At 35.4% G+C, this 26982-nt stretch overlaps 3 protein-coding genes across 9 annotated transcripts; 1 reads left to right on the forward strand and 2 right to left on the reverse strand.

Moving 5' to 3' along the window:
* Positions 1–9756: 9756 nt before the first annotated feature.
* LOC121804770 (protein phosphatase 2C 50-like) lies at positions 9757–13300 on the forward strand. Of its 3 annotated transcripts, none has more exons than XM_042204428.1 (6): positions 9757–9854; positions 10033–10262; positions 10747–11551; positions 11638–11988; positions 12105–12210; positions 12757–13300. In XM_042204428.1, exons 3-6 carry the CDS (start codon positions 10829–10831, stop codon positions 13089–13091), a joined length of 1515 nt encoding a protein of 504 aa, XP_042060362.1. In that variant the 5' UTR covers positions 9757–9854; positions 10033–10262; positions 10747–10828; the 3' UTR covers positions 13092–13300. The 3 variants fall into 3 exon arrangements, with proteins under 3 accessions (XP_042060362.1, XP_042060364.1, XP_042060363.1); XM_042204430.1 differs by having other exon boundaries at positions 9836–9854; positions 10163–10262; XM_042204429.1 differs by lacking the exon at positions 9757–9854 and adding an exon at positions 9900–10032 and having other exon boundaries at positions 10163–10262.
* Positions 13301–13531: 231 nt separating this feature from the next.
* Positions 13532–17846, reverse strand: LOC121804777 (mitogen-activated protein kinase kinase 2-like). 4 transcript variants are annotated; one of them, XM_042204442.1, is made up of 9 exons: positions 17428–17846; positions 17263–17347; positions 16751–16885; positions 15611–15835; positions 15356–15538; positions 14918–15138; positions 14376–14421; positions 14203–14297; positions 13532–13851 (listed from the first exon to the last, which is right to left on the reverse strand). In XM_042204442.1, the coding sequence occupies exons 1-8, from the start codon at positions 17496–17498 to the stop codon at positions 14208–14210; spliced, it is 1056 nt and encodes a 351-aa protein (XP_042060376.1). In that variant the 5' UTR covers positions 17499–17846; the 3' UTR covers positions 13532–13851; positions 14203–14207. The 4 variants fall into 4 exon arrangements, 1 of the variants encoding a protein (XP_042060376.1); XR_006051211.1 differs by lacking the exon at positions 13532–13851 and adding an exon at positions 14639–14722; XR_006051212.1 differs by lacking the exon at positions 13532–13851 and adding an exon at positions 14627–14722.
* Positions 17847–20455: 2609 nt separating this feature from the next.
* On the reverse strand, positions 20456–22638 carry LOC121804779 (pre-mRNA cleavage factor Im 25 kDa subunit 1-like). Of its 2 annotated transcripts, none has more exons than XM_042204444.1 (7): positions 22416–22638; positions 22283–22328; positions 21453–21579; positions 21306–21379; positions 21149–21235; positions 20954–21064; positions 20456–20846 (listed from the first exon to the last, which is right to left on the reverse strand). In XM_042204444.1, the coding sequence occupies exons 1-7, from the start codon at positions 22571–22573 to the stop codon at positions 20775–20777; spliced, it is 675 nt and encodes a 224-aa protein (XP_042060378.1). In that variant the 5' UTR covers positions 22574–22638; the 3' UTR covers positions 20456–20774. The 2 variants fall into 2 exon arrangements, with proteins under 2 accessions (XP_042060378.1, XP_042060379.1); XM_042204445.1 differs by having other exon boundaries at positions 21453–21546; positions 22416–22637.
* Positions 22639–26982: the final 4344 nt, after the last annotated feature.

Here is a 26982-nt window from a genome sequence, read left to right on the forward strand (position 1 = left end):
AGCGAGATTTCAGCGTGATTTTCATAAACCTTCCATCTACCCACTCTCTCTCTCTCACTCCCACCGCCGCACTCCTCAAACCCACGATTCAACATCGTCTCCCCGAATTCCCCCCCATTTCCAAACCCCAACAGCCACTCCAATCCACCGGAAACCAACCTTAGTGTCGATTTTCGCTGTTAATTCAACCTTCCGCCGCCGTTTCACTGTCGAAAACTCACTCCCTTCGCGCGCGACTTTTAGTTCGAGTCGACAACAAGGTAGGGTTTTAACGCTTCAAATTTTCATAATACCCACTGTTTATCGCCGATTATCACCGCTGACACACCACCTAATCGTCGATTCAATGTTTTTCGCACTTGTTTTGGTCTAGATTTTAGTAAATCGTGTTCATTTGTGTTAGGGTTCTGTCTATTATTGAAGTTTGTAGTTAATAACTGGTTGACAATTGTGTATTGAGCGATTTTGGAGAGAAGATTGTATCCGATTTGATTTTTGGTTTGTGTCACAGATCCAGGATGACGAAACGAGGCAGGCCTTTCAAAAGCCAACCAACCCAGGCTGCAGGTGAGCAATGTCGACAACTTAATATGTCTGTAATTGAGTGAATGTTGTATTTATTCGTGCATTGTTTGATGCAGTGTGTACATTATTGTAGGAATTGTTGTGCATTATATTTTTGTTTGAAGCTACATGAATCAGTTTAATAAGAAACCTGTAAATGAGTGAATGTTGTTATCATTTGTGCATTATTTGCTGCGATTTGTTCAGTATTGTACGGAGTTGTTTACCAAATTTGTTATTATTTTAATATTCGTTTGTGCATTATTTGTTCTGTACATTGTATGGATTGGTATACATTATGATTTTGGGTTGAGTGTATGTTATATTATGTCGTGCATTATTCGATGGAATGTATACATTATTGTAAGAAGTGTTGTGCATTATGTTTTAGGCATTATAGGCCTGTTGTTGTACATGGGTAAATGAGTTAATGCGGTAGTTGTATGTTCATTAGTTGATTAATTTTTACATTATGTAGCTATTTCTATGCATTATTTATCATGGTTTAGTCATTATGTGACTTGTGTTGTACATGCGTCATAGAGTGAGTGCAATATTTGTATGTTCATTACTTGATCGAATCTGTACATTACGTAGCTATTTCTTTGCATTATTTTTCCTGTTTTATGCATCATTTGGCCGCTGTTGTACATGAGTCTAAGAGTGAATGCAATATTTATATGTTCATTACTTGAGAGATTCTGTTCATTATTTGGTGATTTGAATGCATTTTTATTCTGTTTTATGCATCATGTGACTGCTGTTGTACATGGGTCAAAGAGTGAATGAAATATTTGTATGTTCATTACTTGACCGGATCTGTACATTATTTAGTTATTTTAGTGCATTATTTATCATGGTTTATGCTTTATGTGACTGTTGTTGGACATGGGACAATGGGTGATTGCAATATTCGTGGTGCATTTATTGATTGATTCTGAACATTATTTGATTATTATAATGCATTATGTATCAGTTTTTAGACATTATTTTGAGGCTTCTGTACAAGGGTGTATAAGTGAATGCAGTATAACTGTCCACATTATTTATTCAGTCTGTACATTATGTAACTAATTGTATGTTATTATTGTGTATGTTGTACACCATTAAAGAAGCTAAGATTGGACATCGACGAGGCAGTCGACGATATACTGCCAGTAGGAATTGCCCAGAAATTCCGGGAGCAATTATCAGAGGCCGGGAATAGTACAACTCCGGAAGAGACGGAGGATTGGAAACCAAGGGGTAGGCACGTTGACCATCTGTATTGTCGACGAACCTCTACAGATTTTCTGAATTGTATAAAGAGTTTAACTCCACGGCATAAGGAATCACGGAACTCGTACATGAGTCTAAGAGTTAATGCAATATTTGTACATTATTTAGCTATTTTTATGCATTATTTATCTTGTTTTATGCATCATTAGACTGATGTTGTACATGAGTTTAAGAATGAATGCAATATTTGTATGTTCATTACTTGAGTGATTCTGTACAGTATTTGGCTATTTGAATGCATTATTTATCCTATTTTATGCATCACGTGGTTGCTGTTGTAGATACTACACCCTAGCTCCTAGGCTTGTTAAACCCTTGGAGAAAACAAGAAACGTGCGCCAAACATTGAAACACGGTACAACTTAAATGAAACGGAGCAAGATAAATGTTCATTACATATCACAAATGATGCATTACAGAAGCTAAAACTACGCACTACACTACATAATATGTACATTATGAATATCTGTTTTAAAATATGCCTACGCGCTATGTAAGTGCAACCCCAGACGAATGACTATAGCTCGTGTATTTGGACAACGTTTTTTAGACTTAGAACATACTACACCCTAGCCCCTAGGCTTGTTAAACCCTTACGGAAAACAAGAAACGTGCGTAAAGCATCGAAACACGGCACAACCTAAACGGGTAAGGATAAATGTTCATTACATACCACAAATCATGCATTACAGAAGCTAAAACTACACATTACACTACATAATATGTACATTATGTATATCTGTTTTAAAAAATGCCTACGCGCTATGCATGTGCAACCCCAGACGAATGACTATAGCTCGTGTATTTGGACAACGTTTTTTAGACTTAGAACATACTACACCCTAGCCCCTAGGCTTGTTAAACCCTTACGGAAAATAAGAAACGTGCGTAAAGCATCGAAATACGGCACAACCTAAACGGGTAAGGATAAATGTTCATTATATACCACAAATCATGCATTACAGAAACTAAATTACGCATTATACTACACATTATGTACATTATGTATATCTGTTTTGAAATATACATACGCGTTATGCATGTGCAACCCAGACGAATTACTCCAGCTCGTGTATTTGTACATTATTTATCATGTTTGTACATTATGTTGCTATTTCTATGCATTATTTATCATGTTTTATGCATCTTTAGATTGCTGTTGTACATGAGTCTAAGAATGAATGCAATATTTGTATGTTCATTACTTGAGTGATTGTGTACATTATTTGGTTATTTGAATGCATTATTTATCTTGTTTTATGCATCACATGGTTGTTGTTGTAAATACTAGACCCTAGCCCCTGAGCTTGTTAAACCCTTAGGGAAAACAAGAAACGTGCGCCAAACATCGAAACACGCCACAACTTAAATGAAACGAGGCAGGATAAATGTTCATTACATATCACAAATAATGCATTACAGACACTAAAACTACGCATTACACTGCATAATATGTACATTATGTATATTTGTTTTAAAAAAATGCCTACGCGCTATGCATGTGCAACCCCAGACGAATTACTGCAGCTCGTGTATTTGGATAACGTTTTTTAGACTTAGAACATACTACACCCTAGCCCCTAGGCTTGTTAAACCATTAGGGAAAACAAGAAACGTGCGTAAAGCATCGAAACACGACACAACCTAAATTAAACAGGTAAGGATAAATGTTCATTACATACCACAAATCATGCATTACAGAAACTAAACTACGCATTATACTACACAATATGTACATTATGTATATCTGTTTTGAAATATACATACGCGTTATGCACTTCAAAGTCCCCGAGTTGAACCATTCAACTCAATAACGCAACCTCTTCTACGGCCGCGAATTCAACTCATAGTATACAACACTCCTAGGCCCTGAAATCGGCAACCCTGGGGGAATGATTGAACGCCCATGGCACATGAAATAACAAACCTAGTAGTATGAATGCACCGTAGCCACCGCATAACCATAAAATGTCAAAAATGTTTCGATAAAACATTATAGAGGCACAGCTACATGAAACACGAATTTCCTGATCTAGACATTTTGGTTATGCGACTGAATTTTTAAAAAAAATTTGAAACCATCCAAATCAATAAACATGGGCGTCAATTTGAATGAGGGAATCCAGACTGATAAACAGAATTTCTGTAAATACAAATCGAATGACCTTTATTGACTTGTATTGATGGGCACGATGAATGACTTAGAATGGAGGGTTTCCTGCTGCTCTTTGTTGAGGGATTTACCGCGAGAGGGGGATTCCGCCATTTGCGATATGCGGTTGAGCTTTTTGCGCAGCGCACGAATGCGCTTGTTGAGCAGGCTGACGACGGGCCCGTCGGTAGCGGTTCCGGAGGAGTGAGATGATGGAATCGCGGCCATTAATAAGGTGGATTACCTTCTTCCATTGAAAACATCGAAATCAATAAACATGAGAGAAAATCAGGTGGATTACCTTCTTCGATTGATCATCGAACAATCGTGGAAAATCAAAATCTGTATGCGCTTGATACAGAAACGACGAATCTGTGAAATACAAATTTCTCGCAGTGTGATCGACGCAAATTAATCCCGGACTAATGGAGAAAGAATCCAGCGAAATCTGAAGAAAATAAGTTGAGAAAGTGCAGAAATCCTCAACGGAGGAAATCATGGACCATACCATAACTAACTCCAATTGTTATTCCCTATTCTGCCCTTTACACGTTAAAAACTAAGAAACTTTTATAATTTCAGATTAAGATTTAAACCATTAGATCACTGTAAATCGACGGATGAGATTAAGAAGGAGAAAGGATTTATAAGGGGAAAAGGATTTGAATACAATCCTATATATATATATATATATATATATATATATATATATATATATAAGGAGTATTATTTAATTGGATGTGAATAACTATTATTATTAAGTATTTCATTAAATGATACATTAAAAAATTAATTGCATATGCATTTAGTCATTTTTATAAATAATGATTTAGTAATAAAAAATTAATTGAATGTTAATGACTATTATTCCATTGGATGATAATGTTTAGAAATTCAGTATATAAACACACATTCGTTTTAATAACTTAGAATTTTAAGAATTATTTGGTAATAAAAAATAATTGGATGTGAATGACTACTAATATTTCATTGGATGATCGACGTTTGGGAATCAAGTATATGCACATGCAGTTGTTTTTATAACTTAGAATTTAAAGTTTAATTAATAATAAAATAATTGGATGTGAATGGATATGATTATTTCATTAGATGACATCAATAAAGAAACTAACTTAAAATTTTAAGAATGATTTCATAAAAATAAAATAAAATTGGATCTGAATGACTAATAATATTTCATTTGGATGATAACGATTAAAAATTAAGTGTTTGCACATGAAGTCATTTTTATAACTTAGAATTATAAAGATGAATTAATAATAAAATACTTGGATGTGAATAGATATGATTATTTTATATTTCATTGGATGATAATGCTAATAGATTAATTATATATGCAAGTAGTTATTTTTAGAACTTGCAATTATAATAAATATTTAGTAATAAAAATTAATTGAATGTGAATGACTATTATTATTTCATAGGATGATAATATTAGAAAAATTAAGTATATACGCATGTTGTCGTTTTTATACCTTAGAATTTTAAAGATGAATTAATAATTAAATAAATGGATGCGAATGGATATGATTATTTCGTATTTATGTGGTTGATAAGACTAAGAAATTAATTATATATGAATGTAGTCATTTTTATAACTTGAAATTATAAAAATTATTTAGTGCCCACTCTATCCCGAATAAGATTCATGTTTTGCTATTTTCATTTCTCCTTAATAAGAGTCATATTTAACTTTTACCACAATGGTAAGTAGGTCACACATTGCACCAAGTTATTTCATTCACATTTTATTCTAAAAGTAATATATTTACGTGAAACTCATATTCCACTAACTTATTCAACCCACTTTTATTTACGTTTCTTAAAACTCGTGCCATAACCAAATATGACTCATATTGCTGGACAGGTGAAGTAATAAAAAATTAATTGGATGTGAATGACTATTATTATTTCATTGGATGATAACATTAAGAAATTAAGTATATGCACATGCAATCGTTTTTATAACTTAGAACTTTAAAGATGAATTAATAATTAATGAATTGGATGTGAATGGCTATGATTATTCTTATCTCGTTGAATGATAACACTAACTAAAAAATTAATTATATATGCATGTAGTCATTTTTATAATTAATAATTGTTTAGTAATAAAAAATTAATTAGATATGAATGACTATTATTATTCAATTGGATGATAACATTATAAGAAATTAAATATATACATATGCAATCGTTTTTATAATTTAAAATTTTAAAGATGATTTAATAATAAAATAATTGGATGTAAATGACTATGATTATTTTGTAATTTTTGTTCGATAATAACACTAAGAAATTAATTATACATACATGTTGTCGTCTTTATTAATTATATACACATGTAGTCGTTTTCATCTTCCGAAAATTGAATATTGTAAAATATTGTATAGTAAAATATTGTGAAATCACCTATGGTAAAATATTGTGAAATCAAATATTAATTCGTTCCTATTCGTCATCCGAAAATTATGCAATAAAAAATCATAGACTTCATTACTTTTCCAAAAATTGGTACGGTCTTTATAATCAAAGTAATTTGACAACAATAAAATAGTTATATAGAAGGTTATTTTGATTCATTTTTTTAATTTTAAAAATTTATCTTTTATATTTTAAAAAATTATTATAATTTTATTATATAAATATGTTTCAATTATTCATATTCATTATCCGAAATGGCAAAATTTATGAAATCATATATTGTGTACTATATATCCATTAATTGTAAATTAATTTTAATTTTCAGAAATCTCATTTAGAGATATATAATTAAAGCAATTAAATTATACCTATAGTTAAATAATCTATGATTTATTAAATTAATATCTATTGTCGATTTTCGCACAACGAATTCAAAATATAAAGAAGTCTAGCTCTTGAATAAAAAACTAATTATGTTAGAAAAATCAATATTTGTTTTTTCGCTCGACAACCAGAGGCAAGTTCTGGAAGACCTCGGGCCGAGAGATATATGACGCCATAGATAAATGAAATATCATCATTCTTGGAAGAAGAAATCATGCAAACATATATTATATATGGATGTTACGTTAATCTAAATAATTAATTTCAAAGATCTAATACATCATTTCCTAAATGTGTGTATATTGATTACAAAACACTTGTTCTTTCCTAAATAATCATACAAGGGTAACTATATAATACATTAAATTAATTAACAACTATAAATTTATTTTGAATGTAAAATACTTAAAATGCCCAAAATTGTATATACAATTTTTGTTAATTTATCACTACTCATGAAATAAAGTTAGTGATTCTCTAACTTTAAAGAGCATAAACATAAACTCATCTATGTATCTTGTCTGCAACATTAAAATGGTAGCATAAATTTAGGTTTTAATTTGGACTTAAATACTTCTTGAGTTGGATAGAGATGGGTAAGTTGAGGGGAGGTGAGGTGGCATATTATTGTTAGGTTTTAATTTTGTCAATTCAGATATTTTCTTTACCCATTCGAAATCATTATAGCTATAAAATAACCATATTTGTGTATGTGAGTTGGCCAAACGATAGAGAGGTTAATAATGTCTGAGGCCAAAGGTCTCAGGTTCTTGTCCTCCTTGGCGCTACCTTTAAATTTATGTTCATTTAATAAAAAAAACCATACTTTACTAGTTCTATAAGTATAAATGATATTAATCTTTTACCAAGAAGGTCAAAAGTCGAAGTAAACAAAATATACAAACATATATTTACTTCATCTAAAGATAAGTGATTAAATGGAATATTCTAAGATAATTGATGTATTTTTTGGCCAAAAACAATACTAATTATATCATATTTCTTCTGTCTTATTTTATTTTATCATATTTTCTTCTGTTATATTTTATTATTATCTTCACTAAACTCACTTAATAGTATTTTCTTCGTTGCTTATTAATAGAGATTTTCTATTCAATACAAAAATTTAAAAAAATATATTTAATATGTTAAATTGATAAAAATAGAATTAGAGAAAATATCAAGTAACATAAAGAAAGATAAAGAAAGAATAAAAAAAATTAGTTAGGAAATAAAAATAACTAATGGAGTATTAAAACTGTCCCAAAGTTAAATACGACTATGTTAATGCAGATTTTTTTTTAATTTCCATACCAAAGAGATACAGTGTCTACTTGAGACAATTGGTAATCAATAATATGTTAGATAACTATTGTATTTTGATTTCTTTTTATAATACGGAGTAATTTAAAAATAATGTCGCGTGGCTCAAATTTTAGTCTAAAAAGATTTAATGTGGCATCGCCCCTACAACGATATATTTTCTCATCAAATTCAGTGAGACAGTGTGTCATGATTTTTTTTATATATATTATAAAATTTAGGTTTGGTGACATTATGTTCAAAACATATGAAATATGACTATTATTTATTAAGGATCAAAAGGATTGACATTATTTACAACGTGATATGATATTTTTCATAACAAAAGCAAAAGACCAACCAAAATGGAGTAAAATTTTAATTTAAAAATATAAATATTTTTTCATGAATTTAATTACTGTAATTAATTTTGATTATGGTAACAATGTTCCACCCATGGATTAAATTTAACCGGCATGGAGAGTCGGAATGTTAAAGTGGATTTGACAAATATTTTGTCAAACGACATCGTTCAATTACTTAAAAATGACATTTTTAATCACCTCATTAATCACTTAATCGGAATACTACACCCAACCACAAAGAGGTGCAATAATCAACCAACCAAACTGACCACCTCCAAACTACATGAAGTTGGGAACAGTAATAAACATATTTGAAGAATCCTTTCCCATTTTTGCTTAATATTTTTTGTTCTCAAAGCTTGTTATTTTTTCCCACCACCTGTTAATCATAAACTAAATTCACATGGAGTACTATTTTATAAGAAAAAAAAATTCACTCCCTTTGAAATGCAAAACCAATATACTCTTAAAAAAGATTATTTTAAAGTAAATTTGTAAGATGTCACTGCAATTTATAGAAAAGTCAAATATGAAAATATCTTGGTCCCGTGAACCCTACCCCTCTATTAAGAGCATTAATTAATAGGATTGTAAGTTGCTTTCAGGTTCATAATTAAGGAAAATCATGAAAAACAAAGCAAGTATTTTAATAATTATATGGTGGAATCTATTATAATTATGAGTATAATTATATCTTATGTTTAAGTATAATGTTTGTCATGTAATTCCTTCAAAATAAAAGATTTCGCCAATCATCATTAATTTAACTCCGATAATAAACTATTTGTCCGAGAGAAAATATCTTGAAATAAAAAAAATATTCTGATCAGATACCCAAAAAAAAAAGAAAAAACTTCCAAATATCTTAACAAACAATCTACGATAGTTGGAAAAAGACCAAAAACTCATCGATTCATTGAAATAAGAACACATTTCCAACATGAAATAATTTCCCCAACAAACAGGCAACTCCCATGAAAAAGAGCCTAAATACATCGTCACACTTTAAATACTCCTATGTAAAACAATAATAAGGAAAATAAAAAATAACCGCCGGTCAGAGCGTTGAGCCAATCACATATTGAGCAGTAATAGTAATAATAAAATAATAATAATAATAATAAAGATGGAAATTAGTTGAACGGAATGGGAGCAACTCAAATTTGGACATGTCCCCCCTAGGTGGGCCCCACTCTGCAATTGTGACGACATGGTGGCAAATTTGGGGAGTTCCCCCTTCGATTCGACACATAATTGTCTCTCTTCGACTCTTTCTTAATTATTGTTTCTCAAGAATTAAGGAAAAAAAGAAGCTTTATTAGGCATGAGTTGTCACTCAATCTACACTGTTTTGATTTGAGACGGTAAGCAACTTACCTTCCTTGCTTGATTGACTAGTTGTCTATTTATTCGATTTCAACACACAGCACACGCACTCTCCCTCCCTCTCTCTCTCTCCTTTCATCCTTTTCTTGTGTGTGTTTTTGAGAGATGCATGTGATGCTTTTAAGGGACTGACTTTTCTGAGGGGAAATGTGATAGGTATCCCTTTGGTGCTGTTTCACTGAATTTTTGACTCTCGACTTTGCTCTCTGTCGTGACATCTGGTCATCAAAAACCTCTGATTTTTAACACTTGGAGACCCTAAAGATTGCATTTTTTATATCGACAGGATTTTCTCTTTTTTTGGTATATTTTGAAATCTACATTTATACAGCAACAGGGAAGAAGAAACAAATCAACAATTCTGTTTACTTCTTCACCCTTGTAAGGTATGTATGTTCTTCAACAATTTGTGCTTCTCTTTGTGTGTGAAAGAGGGAGGTAGAGAGATATTATTTCAATCTTAGTATTCTGTTTTGACTTGGAGAAACCGAACCTAATGTGTTAAATGAGCTGATTATGTCATCTCTTGCGTTTATATGGTTGAAATTGATGATGGAGAGCTATAGATAAAGAGGAATATAAGAATAGAGATGATGAAGTTGCCTCTAGTGGTTGCTGACAACTATATTTGCTTCACTTTTGAATATATTGATTCCCCATTTTATGCCAGTTTTGATGCATATTCCTCCATTATTTATATATAATTGATGTTTTCTGCATTATCAACTCTGCCAAATATCTTTTTCTGTTCAAAATCTCCATTTATTTTCATAATGGATGTTGAGACTTTATCTGCATTATACTCCATGAATGAATTGTAGAAAATCTCTTTTTTTTCTGATTTCTATTAAAAGCCTTAATTTTGAATAGGGTTTAGCTTCATCAAGGATGTGTAGAGAGCGTTTTTGAACACCTCAGTGGTGTTTAAATAGGGCAAATTGTCCAAGAATTGATGGACGAGATTTCCCTTCCACTTAATCTGAGTAACTTGATAGGCGAAGAAAAATCGCTCTATGCAACGTGTGTTGACATCGCTGGGATTGACCTTATAGCAAACGTTTCGAAAAATCTGTTTCTTGAACCATCCATGACCAAGCTGCCTTCCATGTCTCTCATCTCCAAGAATCGGCATTCTTGTTGTAATGTTCCTCACAACGGGGTTCTGATTAGGGTGGATTCAAACTTCGATAAGTCCAAGGATGGTGATCCAGCGGTTAATCCGTTTCTCGATTCTCAATGCGTGACTGATAGCCCTAATGACATTTGCATTGAAGATTGTCTAAATAAGAAGAGAAATATGTCTCAGAGCATCAAGAGATCCGAGTCGTGGGTAGCAACTATAGCAACTGAGATAGTTGATGATCTCGTTTCTTTAGAAGAGAATGGTGAGGCTGTCAGGATAAGAGAACCTAAAAGGACCTTTTCAGCTTCCCTCGTTGAGATTACTGATGAAATGAAGATAAATAAGCCTATTGTTGCTTTCAGTTTACCACCTCTTTGGGGACTAACATCTATTTGTGGTAGAAGAGCAGAAATGGAAGATGCAGCTGTAGCCCTTCCGCGATTCCTAAAGATTCCGCCTCAGATGTTGAACGACGCCCCACTTTTTAGCTCCATACACAAGGACTTAACTGCCCATGTATATGGAGTTTATGATGGGCATGGAGGTTGCCAGGTAAAGATTCAAAATGTCAGTGTTTCGTATTCACCATTTATTAGTTTAGTAGATTTGATGTAATCATAGAACTTTTTGGTGTACAGGTAGCTAACTACTGCAGAGAGCATATGCATCTAGCTTTAGCCGATGAGATTGGTGCGGCTAGGGAAAATTTGAAGGTCGAAAATGGTGAGCACAACTTGAAGGAGAAATGGCTTAAGATCTTTCAGAAGTGCTTTCATAGATTAGACAATGAAGTTGGAGGGTTCCCCAGAACTGATGGTGCTGGTGACCTTGCTTCCGACCTGCATGAGCCTATCACCCCAGAATCGGTCGGGTCCACTGCTGCAGTTGCGATTGTTTGTTCCACTCATATCATTGTTGCAAACTGTGGTGATTCGAGGGCAGTCTTGAACCGGGGAAAGGTTCCCATGCCATTATCTGTGGATCATAAGGTAGCTATTATTCTTGATTTGTCGTTGGCGTGACCAACTATTATCTTGCAGATGTTCTTGCATTGTCAGCGGATACTATGATGGATCTAACGCGATGATTTGATTCCCGTTTCCAGCCAAATAGAGAAGACGAATGTGCAAGGATAGAAGCTGCAGGAGGCAAGGTCATCAATTGGGATGGATACCGTGTTTCGGGTGTGCTTGCAGTGTCAAGATCCATTGGTACATCGATCTTTATTCTTTTCCCAAACTTGACATATGGTCAATTACCTGAAAAAGATGTATTCGTGGCCAGCATTACACTAGATTGACCATCTAAATGTATTGATGAAGTACTAAAATTTGAAACCATAAATCTAACATGATTATAGGGTATTCTTTGCATACGTGACACACATTTAGTTCGTCCTTATCCTAAAAATTGCGTTCTCTTCAAACTTTGTCATGCGATCCAATATAACAAGTAATGAGGCTTGAAGCTCAGCGAGGATGGAAAACATTCGTGGGGTGATCATGTTACTTTAATAGCAAATTTTGAATAAATGTGATCCTATATGTTCGTTGCATACGTTCTTATGATTGCTTTAAAGATCCATTGCTTAAGTGATTCCTTAGCACCATAAGCATCTCTAGAAACTCTTTCATGGCCTAAAGCTTTCCACAACCTCTCTTGCCCGCCATAGATGATGAAATATATTCGTATTTGGATACATTATCTGGCTTGCGACTTAAGCTCCATTAACAGTTGCAGCATCTCCCCGTGTACAGGTGATCGATACTTGAGGCCATATGTGGTTGCAGATCCAGAAGTAATGTTCGTTCCTCGCACAAAAGAAGATGAGTGCCTTATTATAGCTAGTGATGGCCTATGGGATGTGATGACGAATGAGGAGGCTTGTGATCTGGCGCGAAAGAGGATTCTGATCTGGCACAAGAGGAATGGCACAATGCTTACCAGCGAGCGAGGGGCAGGGAGTGACCCAGCAGCCCAAGAGGCAGCAGAGTACCTCTCGAAGCTTGCTTTCAAAAGGGGAAGTGCAGACAACATCTCTGTGATAGTGGTGGATTTGAAAGCTCAAAGGAAGTTCAAAAGGAAGACGTGACACGTTGAACTCATTCTCCTCCTAACGAGCAGCTAAAATTTTCGCTTGGTCGGAAGTTTATGCCTTGAGCAGTACAGACATATTCCTGCAAGGTAGTAGTAGCTCTCTAGAAAAGCATTTAAGATGATATGATTTAACAAAGGAAGCAGGGTGTTGTAGATAAACCTAAACCATTATTCTATGTTGAAGCAATTGTGACTTTTTTCTCATTCTACTGAATCCGTGTTAGTTGTTCCAAACGGAAATACTAACTGGATTCTTGCATTCTCCTGCAAGTAGTTTGTATTCATCTAATCTTCATATAATTGTATAAGAAAATTATAGAGAAAAACTCCAGTTTAGTAGCACCACCAAACCCAGTCACATAATGACAAACTGTGTAAATAATTGATGTATTTTTTGTGGCTTAATTTTGTAACAATGTCAAGATGGAATTGCTATTGAATTGAAAACCACAAAATGGGTTCATTAATATAAATAAAAGTTTACAACATACTCACACATCAACCAGAATCATCATATATCCCTCGAGAAATTCTGACTAACATACAAAAAAAAAGGAGACCTACAAATCCTTATCTTAGTATTCCTCACATAATGTTGCACAAATGGCGATTTCAGAAGCAGTGCTGAAGGGATGGGAGAGCCAGAACGGACCGCCTCGTTCCATGTTCACTGCTGTGAAGATGTGATCTCCATAATATGCAGTAATGCTGCAATTGTTGCAGCTCATGTTAACTGCTACAAACATTCTGTAGGTCTGCAAATTATTGGAAAAAAAGTAAATTTATAGGAGGAACAAACATATCAAATTAGCAAAGCTAACTAAGGCACTTAAGGCCATAGGCACACTCCACGGCGTACACCCTAATTGTGATTAATAAATGTTAACAATGGATTATTAGATCCTAAATGGGGATTGCTGAACGAGGTGGACAAACCATGGATTTGGATGTACAGAAGTTTTTGCCTTAATAGTAACATTGCTTTGCATGTGCTATTGGGCAACTTAGCCGAGCATATCTCAAAGCTATGTTTAAGTTACAACAAATGGAATGATATTGTTATATGTTGTTAGCTAATAGGAACAATATTGAGGTATAGATCAAACCTTGATTACAGTGTGGCCAGTGAAGGTCCTGCACTGGTGAAGTACACCGAAAGATCAATAACAAGATCATCATATTTAGTGATGAAAGGGTGTGCCTGAGTTTCAGAAAACACGTCAGGTTAATCACCAGGAAGTCCCTAAACTGAGCTTAACCTACACATGATAAGATTTACCATGAGTTCGTTCGCCGATAGCCTATCTTTAGGATCCTTTTGCACACTGAGAATTCAAATTTCACAAAAGATTGGTAAGGTGCCTATTTACTATAGAAGGATGTAAGTACTAAGCAGGTATGGACAACAAAAATTTCAAGAATTCAATAAATAAGTAGATTATGAAGATGTTGAATAAAGCAGTTCAATCCATTTTACAGAAATACGATGGGACACTTAATGGAAATTCGAGCAAGCAAAGGACCAGGCACCTTTCCGCATACCCTTATGAATGATAATGAAATACTTTAAAGTAAGAGGAGATTGAGATGGAGAAAACTATTACTCCGTAATATTCCTCCATACATCTGCATCACAAAAAGCTTTCACAATCATTTAAGCATAATTTTATCCACAAACATAAAAGTATAATTGTGATACTAAAGAGTACAGAAAAATTATTTCACTTAAAACAGTAAATTATAAATGACCATGTTACTAAAACCATTTTTAGCACACTTCAAGCTTGTGGAAAATTTTATCATCAAACATTAGTGTATTACCAAGCAGAGATAAATGAGCAGAACTCTGGAGAAAATAGATCTGAAGGTGGACGAGGCACAGGCTGATCGACAATGGTTTCCATCAGCTCGTAGACATTGATCCATCCCTCAGCCTGAGGCGTGGAATATGGAAATTCTCCTGTTGCACACTCGAGGAGAACCAAACCGAGGCTCCAGATGTCACTTTTATAACCATATGTGCCTCCGATGATTCTCTCTGGCTAAGCATGCAGAAGAGCAAAAACGTAGAGTTCAGAACAAAAATTGGGTTACTGGTTAAGCATCGAAATTACAGCATATGAGTGATATGAGGACATGGAGCCAAATGTGGGAAAATTTATTAGCATGTTTATATCAATGACCCCAGGAAAGATATTAGCACGAAATACAGTGATGTTGGTGGAAGGTATTAATTCATGTAATGGAAAGAGTACTCACTGACATGTAGTTGTAAGTGCCAACGAAAGTATTAGCTAGACCAGATGTGCTGGCAAGTATTGCACTGACTCCAAAGTCAGTGATCTTGCAATCACCTCTGTGGTTTATTAATAAGTTTGAAGGTTTGAGGTCCCTGTGGATGATATGTTTTTCATGATGAAGATACCAGAGACCTCTGAGTACCTATAATGGCATGATGAGAATTTCAATATTACTACTATCAGAAATAGAGAACACGGTGCACACATGCAATACCTGTTTGCAAATTGCAGCTAGATAATGCTCTGGGATTTTGTTAACTTTCTTAAGGAAATCTGCAAGAGACCCTCCATCCATATATTCCAAGATGATGGAGATCGCACCATTATCGTAGAAAGATTGATAGCAAACCACAACATATGGGCATTGAGATGACTGATTAATTTTGAGCTCTTGAGCAATGTGCTTGCGAGCAGATTCCTCAATATTCATTTGAATGACCTGATATCATTCAAGAAATCAGGAAGATAGATGTCAGTGGTTATTATGCATCTCTCTCATATAATATTTGCAAACTTGTCTAAGGAAGGTGATCTCTTGTTTAGTACTCCACTGCATTACCATAATAAGCTTATTTCTTTCTCATGCCGATAGATTCTTTCTAACTCCTGGATAAGGACAAATACTCAACATAACAAAAACTTAACGTGATAGCATTAATGCATTATATATATGTAAATTACATGTGTGTAAGTGTGTATGTCTTGAGAGGAAAGTTTATCAGTGACACATCTACAAATTCAAAGAAATGATACAGAAGTTAGAAGCTTTAGAAGTGAAGAATGCACATATTAGAAGCTAACCACATTCACCGTAGAGAACAAAATAAAACAATATTTTTAACATACGGTATCAATTCATAAAATAAGCTGATCCCACTTTTTAAAGATAAATGAATAACTTCCTACACTATTAATTCACAACAGCATCCATCAACACATTGAAAGCTCGGAAAAAGGTATGCCTATCCATTCATATCCAATTTGACAAGAAAAAAAATTTTGCTGAAACATTTTCCAGTAGAACAAGGTTTGGTTCGTTGAGTTATATAGTAAGGTGCAAATTACTTCAGAAAAACTTATGATAACTTGGATGCATGTGTTACAGAGAGATATCCACTAAAATCTGTGTTCTGTTTTATGGATTTAGGTTTAAATACAAACAAGTAGAAACACAAGGCTTCTTCCAGCTATGCAAGTACGAAACTCAAATTAGATACATTATGATGGATTAGAATCTACTATAATGTTACTCCCAAATATATTCTCCATGTCAATCAAACATGAACAGCCATCAAATTCTACAATTCATTTTACATATTACTACTAAACACAAAAGGATGAAGACCATCAGTACCTTAAGTGCAAAAAACTGTGCAGTCCATTTGTGTTGCACCAAACGCACAACACCTCCATTTCCCTTACCAATGACTTGCACTGCATCAAAGTCGGCTAAGCTCAACTGGTTATCTGATGGCTGAATCAAGGCTGGCTGAAGCACAAAGTAAGCAAGAAAATTAAGCGCAAGTTTCGATGGATACGAACAAGTTCATACACTTGTACCAGATCTAGCATACTCATATCTTGAGAATCGAAAGTAATCTATCTCCGAACTCGAGTTAATCAGAATATCTAAACTCATTATTTTCCCCAAAGTAAGTAAACACAAATCTTTTGCCAAATGCCAAATGGCAAACACATCAAAATTGACTTAATAGATATAAAAAGAAACTCAACCAACGAAGGCAAGGAAACATAACATTGCAAAATAGAAATGTGCAAAAAACTAATAGGGAGAAATGCAGTAAAGAATCAGAATAAACTAAAAGAGGAGATGAAAGAAATCGAAGAAAAAATGAATAATCTTACAAGTTCCACATCACTATCTGAAACAATCCGAACCCCATCCCTGTTAACCAAGAGATCGCCGTCCTTGAACGTCCCCGAGCCGGTCCTGCACAAACTCAAGGAAATCCAAATCAATTGAAATGCAAAAGTGATATAAGAAAAAGAAATTGAAGGAAAAAGTAGTACAGGAATTTAGAGATGTCGTCAGGGGGTGGGACGGAGAGCTTGAGATTAGGAGCTAATGACCCTTTCTTCATTCTTCAAATTCCTTGTAGCTCGCTCGCAATATTCAACCTGTACTATATTGGGGTTGGGAGCAAGACGAAAGAAGATGTTTAGAGGTTAGGTAAGTTAAGTATATCAATCTGCACACATTATATATAAGAGAGAAAGTGAATTGTTTGAGGAGAAGATGATAAAAAAAAAAGTAATGATCAAGTGGGGGTAGAGAGAGAGAGAGGACTGAGTGGAGGGAGGAGGGAGGTAGGAAGGCTCGTCACTTCACTTCACTTCACTGTTCTCTCTACCGATTTTCTTTTCTCTATTTCCTGTTGAGACGATGATACCCAACTGTAATTTCTCCGCGCCTGCCTTTTTAGTTTTATTTCCTTTTGAATTAACTCATGAATTTTAATTGCATTCCCCAATTTTGAGTTATTAAATTTTTTTATATATGCCACCCACTACACAAAAATAGATGATAACACACTATTAATATGATTAACTCCACTCCACTCACCTTTTTCTTCTTCATTTTCCATCCCTTATATTCTCCAAGTCCAACCAAACACATGCATCCACATATATTTACGTTGCTTCTCATTTGATTTGTTATGCATACAATACCTCCCACCTCTCAAGGAAGAACAGGAAGCGACTACTCAATTATTTCAATTCGTATGCAAACTCTCACGTAGCGTAGCTTCGACCGGCGATTTGTGAGCCCAATGGCTTAACCATTGCGTTTCTGACTCAAGAATATCCTGGGGAACATTGATCATCAACAATATAGCAAATCAATGGCAACTCATTAACGGGCCCGGGCCCGAGGGTGGTGGTGACGCCTTGATTCGTGAAACATGAAGGACATCCTGTATTGAAGTAGACAGTGGCAAGTTCAGTTTGTGTGCAACCCATGGACCGTTAGCCCGTAAGCGTGAATCTTGACTAGAATCCAATCTCGTAATAACGCCCCCTAGCTTCGACAAATTAATCTCTATCTTATTTTATTATCTCTTTGCTTAAAAAACAACAAATTAATCTCTATCTTATTTTATTATCTCTTTATCTGTATACTTTATTCTCTCTCTGTTTACCTCAATGTTTTAAAAACAGGACCGGACCGGCAGGTTCGACCGGTCGGACCGCGAACCGGTAGGTAGTCCGGTCCGGTTCACCCCTTTAAACCACCACTGCATTGAACCGCCGTGAACCGGTGGAACCGGCCGGTCAGACCGGTTGGACCGTGAACCGGAAACCCGTTTTCTTTTTTTTTTCAAAATTTTTTAAAATTTGTTGTTGGTAGAGGTTGAACTCATGAGACCTCTACCACTCCACCACATGAGCTCATTGAACAATTTGAACATTAAATATTTTATACATTAACCATTAATTTTATCTACAAAAACTAATAATTCATTTTAATTTTATTATTCTTTAATATAATTGTTAATTATAATATATATAATTACCATCCTTTATATTTTAATGATGCTCTACTTACCACCTATATTATTATTAGTACCATATAAGATTCATTATTTACTATAAATAAATTTTTTATATTACATACTTAATTTATATACCCTAGCTATTGACATATTAATGAATAATCTTATCTAAACTAATTAATAAGTACTTAATTCGTATTTAATTATATATTATTTTACGAAATAAATTTTCTTAAATTAATATAAACATTATCTATTTTAATACATGAAATATTAAATTTTTTATCTAGACTAACTAATATTAAATATATATATCTGAATATATTTACTAAATTTTAATATTATTTATATTTATACATCACTAATTATCTATAAGGTTTAATGTTTTGTGATATATTATTAATTGTAAATCATTTACTAAATTTAATATATTTTTATATATATTTGCAACAGTAAAACGGTTAGACCGGTGGTTGGACCGGTTGAACCGTGAACCAGTAACGTCGCCGGTTCACTTGCCGGTCCGGTTTTTAAAACATTGGCTTAACTCAATGAATATCATTTCCTTAAATCATGCCGAAAAGAAATTGATTCCTCAAGATATGATGGAGGGAGTATTATTTAATTAAAGTTAGTAGCCGATTTCAATTCAATAATGGATATTAGAATGTTAAACATGAGAAATAAATTAAATTAAAAAGAAGCCAGAATTAGTCGTTATTTGGATATGGACGAGCTGTGAATATATTGTGTTCTACAGTCCAAAATAATATTTTGTTAGTTTAATTCTAATTGAGCCTCAATTAAATTAATTAAAATCCAACTAGCTAAGTGTTTGGTTGCAAACGCAACTATCGGTATTAAAACCAAATTTTAGGCACTAATTATAAGAATTAATTTTGTGCCTATTCGATTGAATGAACGGGTGTGTGTTTCATTACAAGTTTGTTCATATTAATCTTACAAAACATTTTCATAACAAACATCGAACTATGAACGATGAACAACGAACAACGAACGACGAATGATGGACAATGAACGGCAAATGATGGATAACGAACAACGAACATCGGCCCTGCAAGTGTATAGCGAAGTAGGCAGTGGCACAACGCGACGATGGAGATGTGCGCGACGACGATGATGTTTGGGAGTAGTAAATTGTCTCCATAAATTCGTCTAAATATGAAATAAAATTTTAATAATCTCACGACCTACCCTAGTGGAAGTTCAAACTTGCTTGTTTATAGTATTTTAATTATTGTGAAATACATGAATTGTAGTATTTGTGGTTGTGCAAAGCATGTTACGTGATTCTTTCATGAACCAGTATTTCGTCACTATTCTCATTTCAAATTTCTAATTTATGATCCATTAAATAGAATCTGTCAAATTATGTTGTTCGTTATTATAGTTTTATGCATACAGAGAGACACGTAACATCTCTTAGAATTGAAGCGCTCTGATTGAATATAAATGGACGAAGAAAGTGAAGTGCATATCATACTGGTAAAAGCTAGTCTAGTTTAGTTGTACTAGGAAGAAAATTGCAGTGTTGAATGTAAATTCCCTTATAAAAGTCTTTGTTGGGGGACAAGTGAATGGAGGTGTAAGCACTATATATAAGTGGTGTACAGTTCAAAGAAGCAAATAAAACACAACTAGCCCCAACAAAACGCTACGCTATCATCTTATCTTAAAGCTGTGACCATCCAAATCATCACCAGCTATACGCACACTCCCAACTACACAAAACACGACGTCCATGTGACGCGGCCTTTAAGTTTATGAAAAAAAAAACACCACATTCACAAGCCTTTGCCCGATGCAACTGCAATCCTATTTCCCCTTCTAACTCAAAAACTTTTAAGGTTCTACCATGTTGAAGGAATATTTGGATAGCAACTGTGGGACTCCAGAGATTATTGGACCATAAGTCTGCAAGTATTTCTACGTGTTAAAGTTACTTCCAACAAGACCATACAAAATGTAAGCAACCAATTTGCAGAATGGTTCGAGACAAAACTCAACTAGATCAAACATACCTCATAGTTCTCATGAAGTTGACACAACGGGATTGCAAGAAGTCGTGAATTCTTAGGCACAATAAACCTTCTGCTTGGTGGCAGCTTCACAAGATAGAGTTTAGTGCACTCCTGAAACGGCAAACAATGTAAGGTGAACAACTTCTGGCATCTGTGAGAACGCAAAAGAGTAATACTATGAGATATGTGAATTACTTTAGGCCTCTTTATGTTTGGTGGCAAATACGGATAAAGTACGGACTCAAAGTCGGGTCTCCACCACATACCAAGACATTCTCCAACCTGGATATTAAGTAGCGGGTGAGTTGCACTACTCTCTAATCACATTATTACATCTCCAAAGACCACATACCTCCCAATCAGGACCACGACCATCTTCACCAGCAGATAGCTTGCTTTCGAGCTTTCGTTTTAAGCAGTCAGTATCTGAGGCATATAATAAAAAACTTGTAACACTTGCATAAAATTTCCAATCAATTCTGAAATCCACTTGCATTACCTGATTCACCTTGCCGTACACGTCCACCAGGAAGTCTGTAGATGGAGTTCTGCACTTGTAGCAACAAGAGATGGGGGTGTTTGAAAAGTTCAACCTGGAGCAGGTAGTTTTGGCTCACAAACACAACCTCAAGATTTACATACGGTTCAGTCAAAGCAAAAGGTCTGATTACATGACTAATAAGCTGAAAAGAATCCACCAATGCTTATATGTGCAATCAAATCATTATTAGACTCGTGTCTCGTTCAGAGATGGTCGTTGTTGACACTTAAAAGACATATCAAAAGTCAAGAGGATAACATGAAATCCGTTATCAGTATAATCATGATCCCGAAACATAACTAACCCATCATCAATTTGAAGGAGATTAGATAATATCCAAACATGAAGTGTTTGGATAAGCAAACTAAGTACCCTGAAGTTGAATTACGCTTGATTGCAAGCGTCTAGAGTCGATCAGAGCGAGAAACTAAATGAATTCATAGCTCTAATATCCCAATTTGGATGAACATCTACTAATAGCAAGGATTGAACAGCTATACTCAATGCCTCGACTGCACACATATTCACAACCTTCAGATTCTACAGAATTGATAGCATTTCCCTGATGTTATTGATATGTTCAAATAAAAGAAGTAGGAATTTACAGTCAAGAGTTTCAATTACCAGTAAATAAATGCTATCAAGTAGGTCATCACTTATCACACCTCACCAATTTCGTCATCACAATAATTTAGAATTCAGAGATAATCATGTCACTCCATCTCACAATTCCAACACCAAATCCACTAGAAATATGTAAGAAAAACAAAATCGATGAATAAACTAACCACAATCACGGCAGCCACGCAGCTCCTCATTCCAACGGCATCATAGCTGAAACCCCCAAAGCACATAAACCAGAGTGAGTCCAAAATTGGAGTAATGAACAGAGCGAGTCCAATTGGGGAAACTGAGACATACTTAGCTCTGAGGCGAAGAAGGCGATCGGCGCGGGTTTCGGTGTTGAGAGAAACAGAATCTCTGGAGCCGAAATAGTAACAGCTGAGAGGGTAAATATCCAAGGCGGTGGAGCTGCTGGGATCACCGCCGTTTTCTTCTGGAATTGAGTGATCGCCCATTTATTTGACTTGCTTTTGGAATTCAGAGGAGCTTAGGAAGGAAGAATCAAGTGCAATGGTATGGTGATGGATGTTATATATAAAGAGGAAAATATGTGACTGTGAGAGAGAGAGACCAACGTGTCTGCTTGAGAGAGAGAGAGAGAGAGAGAGAGAGAGAGAGAGAGAGAGAGAGAGAGAGAGAGAGAGAGAGAGAGAGAGAGAGAGAGAGAGAGAGAGAGAGAGAGAGAGAGAGAGAGAGAGAGAGAGAGAGAGAGAGAGAGAGAGAGAGAAGAGAGAGGAGAGAGAGAGAGAGAGAGAGAGAGAGAGAGAGGAGAGAGAGAGAGAGAGAGAGAGAGAGAGAGAGAGAGAGAGAGAGAGAGAGAGAGAGAGAGAGAGAGAGAGAGAGAGAGAGAGAGAGAGAGAGAGAGAGAGAGAGAGAGAGAGAGAGAGAGAGAGAGAGAGAGAGAGAGAGAGAGAGAGAGAGAGAGAGAGAGAGAGAGAGAGAGAGAGAGAGAGAGAGAGAGAGGAATGGAATATTATTCAAACATTGCTTTTATTTTATACCGATTTTCATCTTACTTCATTTCATCTTATTTTTCTTACTTAGGTACTTACAACAATACAAAACATATGCCAACCGATTTCGTATATGTGCTTTTGGAATATGTTTATTTATACTGCATATATTCAGCGTAAGCTTTATTAAAATCACTTTAATTATAAGACAAAACTTGGATGTAGACCCAACGGAGATCTGCAACCGTTATTTAATTAAAAATTACAAATAATTAAGATGTTAGTAGAATTTATTAGAGTTACTAACAAGTTAGGCGTATTATTCAATTTGATTTAGGATTTTACGAGTATAATTTATAGTAGTACTATTTTTTTTAATAAAAACTTAATTAATTCGTATTGAAAATAGAGGAATCGCTAGGTTCGGACATCTGTCCATCAATGCTACTCTAGTTATAAAGTGGGAGTTTTAGCGTTACTAATAAATTAATTTCCTACTCCCTAAAATTTACGAACTTGTTCTATTCAACGAATTTTTAAGGTAAGAGGTTATATAATTGATTAACTAATTCGGCAGTTTTAAAAGTAGGACCAAATCTGTTGCTTTATCACTGTTATAGTCAGATTTGCTTTATCACTGTTATAGTCAAATCTAGAAAGAATAGAAGGAACCAGAAGCTACCGTATTGAAAATAAGTACTACTACTAATCAAACTGAAAAAACCAAAAAATCATTGTTTAATAGTTCTATCCATTGTGACTACCGACGATTATAAATCTTTACGTCATCTACTACGCTGTCACTTATTCATCCCTTAAATTATTATTCATGACCACACTGTACTTTTTTATTTCATCTCTTAACTAAAGGACGGAACCTGCAACCCCCTTCCCTTAAATTACTATTAATTCAATTTCATTTTTTATTTTTATTTCCAACCAAATTCAATAAAAAAAAACACACTTCATTAAAAAAAATAAAATTACAACATAAAATAAAAATACAACTTAAAATTTAAAAAAATAAAAAAAATACATAATTAAAATCCTAAAAAAATAAAAATGACATAATTTAAAATACAATTTTATGGAAAATAAAAAAATTACTCCGCCGGCAAATCATCCCCCGAAGGCGGTGGAGGTGCACTGAAGCCGTGAGGAGGCAGAATGCCAAGTTGTGCTTCCATAAACGCAATTCCGTTAAGATAGGCTTGGTATTAGGGATGCGTCATGCGGGAAGTGTCCGCCATTGTGACGGTCATGTACATGGACATAAGGGAGTTCGAGGGTCCCCCCGAGCCCGAGCCCGCCTGGCTTGATTCAGCTCGGCCCCTCCTCTCTCTAGCCGCCTTCGCCGCATTTCTCCCTTGCGGCCGATGGCGCCCACGGGAGGACCCCCCGGCATCGTCTGTCGTGCCCTCAACCTCCTGCGAGGCAAACTCGCCTGCGGCGCTGCCCGAACCGCCCTCACTAGACGAGTATTGGTCACCCGCCGTGCGCTTCGAGGTCGAGCCCGAGCTGGACCTCACACTGCCGGCCAACCTTTCCTCGTCTTTGACGACCTCCCAAACATCGACATATTTGAATTGTTTGCTGGTGTCGTCGAAGTAGACTCGCAAAGCCGACCTCAGAATGTCGGCTCCCGTGGCTCCGCTTTGGTAATGAGCCGCTTCATTCTTGTAGATGGCGCAGAATTTTTTGACCTCTATGTCGACTCAGTCAAAGTGAGCTCGGAGCATCTTATATGTGCGGCGGCGGGAGCCCTTCGGCTTAATCTCATGGTAGGCCTCGGTGACCTTTTCCCAGAAGCACTTCTGGGGTTGTTGATTCCCGACGATGGTATCGTACGAGCGCTGATCCAGGCGTTGTACACCGCCAGCGTTTCTTTGGGGCCGTACGGATGCCGACCTAGATCCTCCTCCTCCTCCTCCTCGTCCGCCTCCGCCCTGGAGCTTCCACCGCCTCGGCCTCCTCCCCCGCTTCCACCTCCTCGGCCTTCTTCCGGAGTGGGTTCAACGGAATAATCCTCCCAAATCTGGGATAATCCCTGCGAATACCTCGGGGCGGAGGGACGGGCGTATGCATCCACATCAAAATGGGGTGGTTGGTACCCCCCGGCGTCGACAAACCCTGGGTGCCCGGCGTCGACGAACCGGAACCACCACCGAGGACATTGTACATGCCTCCCAGTCGTCGAACGCATTGATGTCGAACCCGCCGGAGCCGCCACCGCCAGAGTTCCTGTCGCCGGACATTTTGTGATGAGAGGTTAGATGAAAATTAGAGAGGAAATGGAGATGATTTGAGAAGAATAGATGTGTAGTTGTGTGTGAAATGAGGATGAATTAGGAGTATTTACAGAGTAAAAAAATTTAAAAAAATTTAAAAAATTAAAAAACGGTAATATTATTGTTTTCACTTTTTAATATTTTTTTTATTTAATTCGATTTTTTTAAAAATAATTTATTGCGTCAGCGTGACGATGCCCACTCGCGGGCCGGTGAGTGGGCGTCACGCATGTTGCCGGAGCGTGCCACGTCGCCTCGGCGCGTGGCGAGACGTTTCGCCATTCGTCACGGAGGGAAGGAACGCGGAACGAACTGGGGACGAGACGGGGCGCTGCAACGCGTCACGCAGCCGTCCCGTCCCTTAGTGACGGAATACGGGCCACCCGCGTGACGCGTTGCGGGTGGCCTTACAATATAATTATTTTAAAAATGTGCATTCCTTATATAAGTACAATTAAACTTTTAAGAATAGTTCAGAAATGAAATCTAGCGTACGTTTTATAATTTGATACTTATTTGAGAGTAAAGAATAATTTTGTAATTCATTTTTGAAAAATTATGGTAAAAGTTTTTGTATGATATATTAATAAATGACAGCGTTTTGAGAGAAAACTTCAATTACTAATTGTAATTTTATTGTACTCTGTGTCATAAAATATGTGTTAATAAAGAAGGAACCGGTATAAAATTTGTCCACAAAAATAGTCTTATTATTTTTCTATTTAAGATGTATGTAAAAATTAGTCTTGATATGTTTAAAGTAATTTTTCTCTCTAATAGAATAACTATCGTTTAAAACTAACAACGTGTAAACTACTTTTTCTGTCTATCAAAATTTACACAATCTCATTGTCATCCATGTTAGCTGCATGAAGCCGGTCGGCTAAATTAGCAATTGCAGTAAGTTACTAGAAGATGAAATTTGTTTAAAGTTGGTTGGGTATATATAAATGCAGATATATAAATTTAATGCTAAATTAAGCTGTGCGCTTATGTGTTTCGTCCTTGATTAGCGTCTTCCAAATTATCAATGATAGAAATCCATGGGTTCCATCCTAAAACCAATTGGTGATAGGAGGAGAGACCCATGAGACTTATATAGTGGATTAAGCTATTTGTGTACACTGATATGGGATATTTTTTATGTTCATTTTATGTTTCAATTGCCAACACCCTCCCTCAAATCCTTCAAGATGAATCTTGGAGGGGTTGGACTTTTTTTATGATCGATTGGACAATCGGCCCAATTTTTTCCTATTGGTTGGACGACTGGCCCAAATTTTCAGCCCAGTTATACTGCTAGGTCAGTCATTTTTTTTCGGTTTCAGCCCAGATATACTGCTGGGTCAGTCAATTTTAGCCCACAATCGGTGACCTGCTCTGATACCATGTAGAGAATTGGGTAATAGGATCATTCTATTCAATAATTCATGTGCATAGATTGTACAACTTATATAGGCTACAAAATACACAAATAAGGTAAACCTAATTACATTGATTGCATTCTATCTTTGGTAAATATTCTTGCATATCAATACCGTATATCCTCTTGATTTCTTCCTGATTTCTTGCTAACAATCAATTTGGTAGGATGAGTCATCGGCAAGATCGAATGAGAAACCA

This window comes from Salvia splendens, chromosome 5 (genome assembly GCF_004379255.2).
Source record: "Salvia splendens isolate huo1 chromosome 5, SspV2, whole genome shotgun sequence".
NCBI lineage: Eukaryota > Viridiplantae > Streptophyta > Magnoliopsida > Lamiales > Lamiaceae > Salvia > Salvia splendens.

Bases quoted from the DNA above. Each gene is read 5' to 3' on its own strand.
- LOC121804770 (XM_042204428.1), top strand. From the start codon at position 10,829: ATGGACGAGATTTCCCTTCCACTTAATCTGAGTAACTTGATAGGCGAA. The intron at 11,989-12,104 runs GTAGCTATTATT...TCCCGTTTCCAG, and splicing joins CATTATCTGTGGATCATAAG to CCAAATAGAGAAGACGAATG. The intron at 12,211-12,756 runs GTACATCGATCT...CCCCGTGTACAG, and splicing joins TGCAGTGTCAAGATCCATTG to GTGATCGATACTTGAGGCCA.
- LOC121804777 (XM_042204442.1), bottom strand. From the start codon at position 17,498: ATGAAGAAAGGGTCATTAGCTCCTAATCTCAAGCTCTCCGTCCCACCC. The intron at 16,886-17,262 runs GTAAGATTATTC...TTTGTGCTTCAG, and splicing joins CAGATAGTGATGTGGAACTT to CCAGCCTTGATTCAGCCATC. The intron at 14,298-14,375 runs GTAAATCTTATC...TCTGAAACTCAG, and splicing joins TATCGGCGAACGAACTCATG to GCACACCCTTTCATCACTAA.
- LOC121804779 (XM_042204444.1), bottom strand. From the start codon at position 22,573: ATGGGCGATCACTCAATTCCAGAAGAAAACGGCGGTGATCCCAGCAGC. The intron at 21,580-22,282 runs GTTAGTTTATTC...GTAAATCTTGAG, and splicing joins GCGTGGCTGCCGTGATTGTG to GTTGTGTTTGTGAGCCAAAA. The intron at 21,236-21,305 runs GTATGTGGTCTT...CTTAATATCCAG, and splicing joins GTCGTGGTCCTGATTGGGAG to GTTGGAGAATGTCTTGGTAT.